This window comes from Strigops habroptila, chromosome Z (genome assembly GCF_004027225.2).
Source record: "Strigops habroptila isolate Jane chromosome Z, bStrHab1.2.pri, whole genome shotgun sequence".
In the NCBI taxonomy this organism is placed as follows: Eukaryota; Metazoa; Chordata; class Aves; order Psittaciformes; family Psittacidae; genus Strigops; species Strigops habroptila.
The window spans coordinates 51,677,591-51,688,672 of record NC_044302.2 but is presented as its reverse complement, the minus strand read 5'-3'; the positions used below and the strand labels follow the sequence as shown (position 1 = coordinate 51,688,672).

At 37.3% G+C, this 11,082-nt stretch overlaps 1 protein-coding gene across 3 annotated transcripts in view; it reads right to left on the bottom strand.

Moving 5' to 3' along the window:
• SLC44A1 (solute carrier family 44 member 1) overlaps positions 1-11,082 on the bottom strand; it is a 69,989-nt gene that overhangs the window by 9,326 nt on the left and 49,581 nt on the right. For all 3 annotated transcript variants that reach the window (XM_030469981.1, XM_030469982.1, XM_030469983.1), the window contains 6 exons: positions 10,681-10,867; positions 7,668-7,833; positions 4,496-4,652; positions 3,953-4,036; positions 2,792-2,929; positions 1,185-1,421 (listed from right to left, as the gene is read on the bottom strand). In XM_030469981.1, the coding sequence (XP_030325841.1) occupies positions 1,185-1,421; positions 2,792-2,929; positions 3,953-4,036; positions 4,496-4,652; positions 7,668-7,833; positions 10,681-10,867 (969 nt within the window). The remainder of the gene's footprint in view (positions 1-1,184; positions 1,422-2,791; positions 2,930-3,952; positions 4,037-4,495; positions 4,653-7,667; positions 7,834-10,680; positions 10,868-11,082) is intronic.

The following is an 11,082-nucleotide window of genomic DNA, read 5'->3' as shown; positions in this document are numbered from 1 at the left end:
AATGTTAGAACTCCATTAAGCACTTGGAGATAATTACTTGCAAAATCTTGTTGATTTCCCCAACTTCCCTCAATTCAAACTCTTAAATTTTTCACTGGATCAAAATCACCTATTCATGAAGATTAGCAAAGATTATAATTCAATTTTAAGTAATTTTTTTTCTCTTAAAGGCAAGCATTCTGTAGCAAATTTCAGCAAACATTAGCTGCTGGTGTTTTGTGATATCAACTGCTGACTAAAGAAACCCACAATGCTTTTATAAGTTATCTGTGTTGTCTTCCAGGACACCATGCTGCACTTTATGCTTATTCTGTGCTAAAAAGCAACTCATCAGCTACTATATACACTAGATTCTGTAGTGTTTTACCAAAAATTTAATGTTAAATTCTTGGCATGGTTTTCTAACAAGTAATCAGAAAAAGAAATTATGCCTAGAATTCATGAGAATCTTCCTGTGGCCAACACATGGGTGTACATTTTACAGTGACATATTCTACGGTTGACACAAAATACTGGCAGGAAAATTACCTACTCAACAACAAACTGAAAGGCTTGAGAGGTAGAATTTTTACATCTTGGTCTCTAGCTAGAATGAACACAGAGTAAGATGGAACAAACAAATAAGAACTGAATTGTGCAAAGGGCCTTGATGTAGCATCTAGGCTCCAGGACAAAACATAAAACCTGTTGTTTCTCTACGTGACAGAGAGTCAAATTCTGATTGCTGTCTATCTGAAGAAGAAAAACTCCAGTGTGGTCACTATCCATGCGTAGGGTAGAATACCCTGATATTTTTTCTCTTTCACATCCCAAGACAGGTCCTTCTTAGGAAAGCATAAAATCCAAGCCTTTTCCACTTGTTTTGCTTCTTTCTATTCTGCACGGTATCATTCTAAAAGAAATTATACTCAAGAGTGAGATTCTGTAAGACGACTACTCACCTAGCAGCCAGCAAATAGAAGCCAATACCAGTGATGCCAAGGGAAGGAAGCATCATTACTTATCTGAGGCTCATCAGATCACACTGCTTGCTGATCAAGCCATGAACAAGACAGCATGGTAACCAGAAAAAAAAACCCCCGAAACCTAAACATATTACAGTCAGATAGTGAGTTCACTTCCCTGTCAAAATATCTATTTTATGGAACCATATCTGTAGACTTAGAGAGCAAGGCAAAACTTACCATAAGAACTTTATCCATGTAGAATTCCCTCCCAGGGCTCCCATCATTGTATTTTGTATCGATGGCAAAACATAAGAAAAGGACATCAACAACCATTTCGTAAATGGAAAGGAAGCAGTGAGCAACCAGGAATGCAAAGAGGCAGACAATGATGAGTGGCAGCACCCAGATGGTGTAATCTCGTTGATAATTCAGCAACATGATCCCGGCCAAACCTGTACTGCAGACAATCAGGACCTGAAAAAGAAAATAGTAGAGAAACCTAATGGCAGAAGACTTTTGATATTTTTAGTTTGGTCTGATATGGTTTGGGTTTTTTTAAACCTGTGTGGTTATTGCTCTGCAAAGGGCTAGAGGTTGCAGATGTCAGTGGTAATGCATCTTTACCTCCTTGGTTCTCCACATCCCTGAATGTAAATGACATTTTATCCATTGGTCCAGCATGTGCACATCAGAATAGTTTCAAACACATCCTTCAACACAAAAGGTATTTTTCAGAGCAGATTACATTTATATACTGCTGTCATAGTTCTAGTCTTATAGAATATTCCTGTAGAAAAGAACTTTATACAGTCAATTATAAAAACCCCAGAACCTGATGCTACCAATCAGCTAATGTGCAATTGTTGGGGTTTTTGTGTGGGGACAGGGGAGGGAAGGAGGTCTTAGGAGGATGGTATGTTTTTCATTTTGTTGATAGAACCAACTTCCAAGCTTGATTTTCTCTGTCTCATCTGCATACAAGGGAAAGTAGATCAGAACTCACATGAGGCACTTCATGTAACAGTCTCCAGAGAACTATACTGTGTGAGACCCTAACAGGTATTTCACTGGGTACCAGTTTGGTCTTTGGGAATAATAAAAGGACTAATACAATTGTTGTGGTTTCTCAACATTCTGAACATTTCAGAACCTGATATTATGAATTGTAAAATAGGTCAGTTTTACTGTATTATGAAAATATCAGGTTGAACTGGTAGAGGAGGCAGGCTGTCAGCCTAGCACTGTTTTAGCTGATACTATTTTTTATATGCTGCACTGTTCATTTTAACATTTCTGTCACCTGTGCATTTCTCTAACAATTTGAAAGACATCTTTTCAGGGAGATGTTCTTTAACACCTTTCAGAGCCCTCCATAAAACCATGTTATGTCATTACCTCTCAAGGACCTATGCCTTCATTATGTGTTTATTTATTCTCACATCTTATTGGCTTAATTACTAGATTAAAAGATCAGACCACTGTACTCTGACGTAAAAAAAGTAGAGGAACGTAATAAGGAAGACAGCTGAGGCCAACCAGTGTCCGAATGCTTAGGCATTTAAGTTGATCAGTATTAATTTTTTTAGTAAATGATGACACAACATCCTTCAAAGGATAGGAATAATTCGCTGGACTAAGTTCCATAAAGAATATCTCCAACAGCTGGAGACCCAAAAATGTGACTGACCACAGCAATTTTTCTAGTCTCCTTTTAATTCTCCAAGTAGAGTGCATGCTAAGAAATGGGAATTTTAATGCATGTTGTATTTGGGGTGCAAGCTGTTGCTAAGGAAAGCTTGCTAATATTTAGGTCTGTAACAATTGCATACAGCAGACATACATACCTTTCCTAGAAACAGCATAAAATCCCCAACAGTGTTTATGGCAGCCACTCGCAAAGCATTTTCCACTAGAATAACAAAGGCATCTTTTGCTGAGGTGCAGAAGTTGGTGCTGTTGATAGCTGTGGCTGTATATGCGTTCTGGGAAAAGGAGATTGAAGATTGACTCATGGAATGATCAGATATTTCAGACGGGAGGGTGGAGGGGGAAGATACGACTTCTGAGTAAGTCACGTAAGTCATATGATGCTAATGAACAAAGATTCCCTTGAGAGTTGTTGAACCAAGCAGTATGTACCAGATGACAGTAGACTATACGAGGTAGAGAATTACTATTCTTGCTCATCATTTATGCATTAACAAGTTTATTCAAAAAAACTAATTAAATAGAATTTGCAATTTCTCTGCAGGAGGAGGTGAGCAGTGGCATAACTACAGCAATTAAGTAGTTAGAAAAATATTCTGGAAATACAAGAGTTTGGGAGTCATACAAGTCCACCAAGATAATTTCTAGATACTTCACTTGACTGCATTCAAGGTTAGCCAGGACAATTTTCAAGGATTACACTGGGGTTTTTTAAATACTTTCTCCTGATTTTATTTTTTTATATTTCCACAAGCAAAAAAGTGAACAGTGGAAAAAGATATTAGAGATATTTTTAGATATACTTAAGAGAGGTGGAACCACAGGCCAGTAAAACCTCTTTTACAAAGGAGTCTGACCAGCTAGTGTGTTGCAACTTGTGGCTCTTTTTCCACTTTGTAAATTATAATGACAATTTGATGTTACATACAGTTTTTCAATTCTGTGAGCCTTAAATATTGCACCTAGAAAAGCTTCCCTCCCTTTCACAGCAAACATGTTTTGAAACTCACATGCAGTTTGACAAGGCTGACATAAGGGGGAGCATCTCCAACCACTAAACAAATTGTTATAAAGTTGAGATACCATATTCACAAAGATGAATATTGGCTATTTTTCACCCTTGCAATGTAAACAAAGACTAATGTAGTGATTTGCAGTGTAATTTCAGTAATGGAGACAAGACTGAACTACCATAATTCAAAGTACGGTACATTATGTCTTAGCCTCAAAACAGCAGTCTGGGAATATATCTGTATATTAGCAGCCCTTAGATAAACTTTGAATATTAAAAAGCTTACCTGATTTAAGTAGGTCAGGCACTTTTCTAGACACCAAAGGCAGCAGATGCAGGCTTTAAGCATACAGCGAGCACAAGCATTTTCCTAGGAAGCACAGAATGTGGGAAAACAAAGATAAAGAAGAAACCCAACAGATCTTAAGCAAACAATAACCCGTTGTGCTTCAGTAACTGATACTCAGCTTGGCAATTTAAGCAGTCCCTCTCAGTTCCACAGTCCTTTAAAGACCAGATATTCATAGAATCATAGAATGGTTTGGGTTGGAAGGGACCTTAAAAGTTCATCTAGTTCCAACCCCTCTGCCATGGGCCAGCTTGCTCAAAGCCCCATCCAACCTGGCCTTGAACACTGCCAGGGATGGGGCAGCCACAGCCTCTCTGGGCAACCTGTGCCAGTGCCTCACCACCCTCATAGTGAAAAATTTCTTACTTGTATCTAACCTATATCAAAAGAAGACTTCCATCCTCCCACACAGATTAAACAAATGTGTGAAAAACATCAGGCCTTGAGTTTCAGTAAGAAAATGTAACCTCTTTCTCTTACCTTTCCTTTGAGTTGTGTATGAATATACATAAGGATCATTCGTGGTATCTTCACTAGTGTGATAATGAAAGACCCCTTTGCTACTGTTCCTAGGTGGTGACAAACAAGGCGATTAATAGATGCCAGAATAGGAGTAAATGGCAGATTCCTTTTCTCCCTGTTGAGAAGAATAAAGTAGAATGATCAGTATGTCATCATCTAGATCAGTTACATCATCTAGAAGTAACATCATCTAGAAGTGCTACAAATTCTCCATAAATAACATGTAAAATGAATGTGTTGTCCTTATATTAGGTTTCAGGATGTATTGTTCACTCCACACTGTCAGTCCGTGTAAGTCACAGTTTTGGCTCTAACGCAGTAATAGGAATAGGAAAAGGAATCAGTATGTCTTAAGGGCAGACTTCCTGGCACTTGGCTGCATTACCGCTATAGCCAACTAGAAGTTCCTATAAAACTACATTTCATGGTGTGCAATGCAAAACCTTCCAAAACCAGTGAGAAACAATGCTAATATTTTTTTCAGTGGGACTACTGATAAACTTGTCTTCCCCTTCTGTTCTGTTGGAGATCTCTGTGGAGACTTTGAAGAGGATATTACTATTTTTATTCATTAGGTAAACCCTTCTCTCTGATGTTTTGCATTTCTGATTTAGCTGTTATACCCTGAAGGAGCCAAGTATTAAGCCTTAAAACAAGCTATTTTATTGCGATGTGGCTAGAATATTTTTAAGCTGTCAGATGAATACTCACTTTCAGAGTTTTGAAGCAACTCCCTCTTAAAGTTTTTATTTCCTACCAAGGAAACCACTTCCATTTCTCTCAAAGAACAGCTCTATTCAACATTTAAAGAATGGCTCTTCTTTATTGGAAATACAAACATAATAACAACTATATTAAAGGAACAAGCGCTAACATTCCTGTGTTTTCTTCCAATTAACTTTTAAAGTTCAGGTAGGAGAAGCCAAATTCTATTCCCCCTTGGGCAAAATCATAAATGGTCTGAGCCTTACACCCAGACAACCCAACTACTTCCTCCTTTTGAGGCAAATATAACTGAGGGAAGAGTCTGTAATGCAGAACATCCTGATGTTTGTTATTGTCTGAGTTGAGAGGAATCATCTAGCTAAGGTGAATGAACAGATGACATGAATTTTATATCACATTTTGTGAATTAGTATCACATTTTATATGTGAATGACACATATAAAACTTTTCTCCATGGATAACTTCATCTCATTTGCTGTAGAAGGGTGCTAATATGCAAAATAATGGGGAGGTCCAAATTAATGCCCTTTCTTTTCTTACTGAGTCACTTTTCAGATCAGCGTTATGTCTTAAAAAGCACCAAAGGGTAACAGTAGGGAGAAATGGGTATTTACTAACTTAAAATAAAATTCCTGTTATGGAATGACAGGGTACAGTTAAAAGAAGAAGAATTCACCTGCAAGTGACAGAAAATACATAAACTTACCAAAGAAGCGTATACATTGCTATGCGATCTATTTCAATATGAAGTTATTGTCTCTTTTCTGTATTTTTCTAGTTCATTACTCAATCTAGTTTAATTATTCACGAGATTACATCCCTGTAACATCTTGTAATAACTTCACAGATGTATTTCATTGGTATACTGGAGGACTTCATCATTAATAACAGAATTTCTGTCAGCACAAAAAATTAATTCCTTGCCTTTGATATTGTTGTGAAGACTAGGGCAGATAAGGAGTTAAATGTAATTCATATAACAGCCACAATTAAAAAGACAAACCAATTAAACATTTGTGATCTGACTCACGCATTTGAAAAATATCTGTGTGCATTATTTAAAACCCCATTATTTTAAATACCAGACACTTAAAAGCAAATGGCAAGAATAAGAGTGCAGTTGCTGGATATTATTAGAAATTTTTACATACAATATTCTTCGTATGAAAAGCTAAAAACATGTATGAAAAACCACTAGCTAAACTACATGTGTATTTGGGATTCTAATGCATTCTTCTTGGGGATAACACCTTGGTTTTCCTTAAGTAAACCACCATTGCTAAACGTTTCGTGAACGTCCTCTACTCATGCTGCTCTTTATCCAGAGGATTTGTATTTACACTGTTTGGAAAAGACTTTGAGAATATCCAAAATAAAATAACCTATCTAGTTCTTGAACAATAATGTGGGGGGTTTTTGGGGATTGGGTTGGTTTTTTTTTTTAAAGAAGGGTCACATGAACTACGAAGATCTAGGCTGACGTGGAGAAGCTTCATTGAAACATACTTTTACGAAACAGGTATTAATGTACTTGCTTCTTATTTACGAAAAGTATTTCCATAATACTTCATATCACTGAAGTACCATTTATTCTCATGAAATACTAACAAAGTGTCAGATACCACTTTTTCTGAAAAATTTCAGTCCTAAACGACTCAAATAAGATCTTTTAATTTCTTTACTAGAGACTAAAACCCCAAAGCTAAATTTGCTATTCTAAAATTAGTTTTTTACCTCTGTGAAGAAAAATTCTTGTGCATGAAGTTTGGTAAAACCATTGCTTAATAATTAGTATTGCCTTCTGAAACAGCTAGCAGATACATGCAGAATGGCCAGCATAAAGTACGCCTTGCTACACAATTCAGTACCCACATGTAGCAATGAAATGTAGAACTTTAATGCACATTATTTTGTATCAGTTTTTATTTGTACATGATCTTGTCAGAATCTATATGTAAATGATGACTATAATAAGACCTTACGTAATCGTCTGTACAAAAGATTAATGAAGTACTGTAAATTTAAAAGGGCACTAGTTTGCAATTCAAATAATAATCAATTGCTTTCAATGTTTTCTTAATCTCTACTGAGCTTCTCAGCAATAATTATTAGCATTACAGATGACCTTCCAGTGCATCCTGCTTTGTGAACAACCACCCATGTCCATACAAAGTGCATAGGTTACAAGGCAAAGAAGACTTCAAATCCTAAATATCAAGAATACTATCTATAACCAGCAAACCAAATTATTTTACGACTTGACATAATTTTAAAAAGTCGATACAATTCAATTGCTCCCCACCTTTCAGGACGGAAACAAGTATTCTCCCCAAAAGCTCTGTCCCTTATTATTCCTGCTAAATCAATTTCTAGGCTACTCACAGTAGAGCTAAGTTGTCCTTACCTTGTAAAGTAGTATGTTACAACAGCCCCTGCTACCGTCATCTGCTGACACGCTAGGATAAACTCACTGATCCAGATGAGTCCCACTACATGGTACCACCACATGTATTTCAAAGGACCTACCATTCGAAATTCAACAAATCCTTCTTCATTTGGGACAGGACTACCTAGAAATCAATGAGGGTAAAAAAGGAAACGGTGCTTACATCAACAAAGAAGGAAGCATATGGCATTAGCAATTCATCACTGGCTACAGCAGAACCCATTTAGCTTCTACTATTAGCTCTAAATGTCATATTTAGGAAGATTGTTCATTAGAAAGATACAGCTTTTGAGACAATCAGTATAATGGCATTTGAAAAAGGCACTAAAAAAAGTATTCTGAGCATACTCAAAATCCCGCAACGCTTTTTTTAATTTTTAGCCACATGGTGAAGATTTCCAAAACTAAGCACCATTAAGTAGCAAAAATTCTTATAAACACAATAAAAGCCTGCTTCAGTCATTCTTAATTTCAGTCTGCTGCTCTGTTGGTATTATTCATACAGTGAGAATCAAAATTAAACTTCATAGCTCCTTACATCTAGATGTCAAAATTAACAATCACTTTTTGTTTCTCTTATGGTCTTTGTGCATGTATTTCAACAATATTTGTAGCTTTCAAGGTATTCACAGATGTGAGGAGCAGCTTTAGAAATTCTAAACATAAGATTTCGTACATTGACTGAGATTAGCCCTGAGGAGAAAGACTTGTTGGTTGGTGTGAAGCTCAACATGACCTGGCAGTGCGTGCTCGCAGCCCAACCAGCCGTATCCTGGGCTGCATCAAAAGAAGCGTGACCAGCAGGTCAAAGGAGGTGATTCTCCCCCTCTACTCTGCTCTTGTGAGAGCCCACCTGCAGTACTGCATTAGCTCTGGGGCCCCTGACATAAAAAGGATGTGGATCTGTTGGAGTGAGTCCAGAGGAGGCCGTGAAGATGATTAGAGAAGCACTCCTCCTATGGAGACAGGCTGAGAGAGTTGGGGTTGTTGAGCCTGGAGAAGGCTCCAGGGAGACCTTATAGCAGTCTTCCAATACCTGAAAGGGGCTTACAAGAAAGCTGGAGAGGGATTTTTTACAGCATCACGTAGAGATAAGACAAGGTGGAATGGCTTTAAACTGGCAGAAGGTAGATTTAGGTTGGATATAAGGAAGAAATCCTTTACTGTGAGGGTGGTGAGGCACTGGCACAGGTTGCCCAGAGATGCTGTGGCTGCCCCATCCCTGGCAGTGTTCAAGGCCAGGCTGGATGGGGCTTTGAGCAACCTGGTATAGTGGAAGGTGTCCCTGCCCACGGCAGCAGCGTTGGAACTAGATGAGCTTTAAGGTCTCTTCCAACCCAAACCTTTCTGTGATTCAGAAATCCATTGACTCTGTCTAATCTGAATAGCAGTATGATGCATTAGACTAATAGCACATCTTAGAACCCTCCTAGGATAAGCTCTATTTCAGTATGCTAACCCACATTGAGTTTCATCTTATACAACAGTCATGTGAACAGCTGATGAGATTCAGAAAAATACTGGAAGTAACATCATGTGTGTAAAATGCTTACCTTGAGCACCACTGTTTTAAATTAGCATTGATAGCATCTTCTCAACCTTCTTAGCTATGCTTTTACGCTTATATAAAAAGATTAGTATTTTCTTGTGAATAAATTGAACTATTGAAATAGTTTTGGTTATAATGAACAAGCTCTTCCTAAGTGTAGGCTTCTTCTCGTACACAGATAATGTACACATTTAAGTTTTCCTGGTTTGAATTGAAAAGATCTGTCCATATTTGTACAAAGATTTTGTTCAACTGTATCAGTGAAGATACTGAGTGCACATAAAGCTAAACGCATACATTAGTCTTTGCAGAATCATGGCAAATTGAAGAGTTCTGTCAGTAAAATACAACATCAGCCTAAATTCTGCCACAAATTTAGTCCCTGTGCAGTGGTCTTTAACTCACAGAGTAAAGCACGGAACTGAGACTTTACTCACTTTCAGAGGCAAATATTTTCTGCACATAGCACAGCATGTAATGAAAATTAAAAATTTCAACAGTAATAAGAACACGTGAATTCTATTACCTCCATCCCTTGCTAAGCGGCTAGGAAATTAAAAAATACTTAGCTTGTATTACCTTGAAAAAGCTCTGTGTCTTGAAACACTACTACTATTGGATTGGCAGTAAACAATAAATTTAAAAATTTTAAGTTTTTAGTAATGAATGATGGTCTCTACTGCCTACAACTTACTGCAAAATAAGTCATCTCCCATTTTAAGAAGCAGTTGCCGGGTTTCTCTGCTGAAGTGACTAAGATTAGGACCTAAAGAATCGAATAATTTTAGAAGTTCTTGTCAGACCCTGAACAAAAAGCTCTCATGTTCTATGCTCGATACAGCAGGCAGAAATTGAGAGTAGAGTGGCTGCTCTCAGAATACAAACAGCAAAAAATCTCCCTAATAATCCTGTAAAATGCGGGAATAATACTGGATACGTAAGTTATGAACAACTGAAAACTATTTCCAGTATATTTACATCTCGGGAGTTAGTAATTGTGTGCAACAGCCCTTTCATTACTATGTCTTCATCTGTATAAGTACTGGCTACAATACAATACCTTATGAGATCAGCTGCAAGATTAGGCTGGTTTTAACCTGCTTATATAAAATTAAAGGGAATTATTTAAAAAATTGTTATACTCTTCTTATTAATGGAGTCTTCTGGTTTGCAACATGCCAACTTGCATCAGCTCAAAAAGCCATCCTAAGGCACAAAGTGACATACTGGGAATGCAAACTCAAACACACAACTTTCTCGAAACAAGTGTTTTGAAGTCATCGAAGCAGACAAGAACAGAAGCACAGTATGTTTTTTGAGGTTTTTTTCCTAGAGGTTCACACATGCTTTTTAACCAACTCTGCCTGAAACCATACAAAAATGAAGTGCAATTGAGTTAAAATAAGCCTGGTAGCTGCTTACCTGTAGTACCAAGGAAAAGCAGGACTGTGATCCAGTATGTCCAGAAGAGGATAAGCACAAAGAATGTCCAAAATGGCTGGAAGACTAGCAGCGGCAGGTGAATGAAGACCTTGCCGGCCACGTGGAACAAGGCAATGGTGAGAGCTACTCGTTTACGCATAATTAACATTATCAAGAACAAGATAACCTAGAGGGAGAAGTTTCATTTTAGAAAATTGAAAAATAAGTAAGCTATCATTTTTCACAGCTAGGATATTTAAACACAGCAAATTAACACATGCTCTATCTATAGAATCACAAGATCAAAATGTAAAACCTGTGGCAGCTTCTTCTGGTGATGAATTATTTTCCAACTTATATTTTTGCAGAGTACCAATCTCATAATTATCAATTTGGAATCAT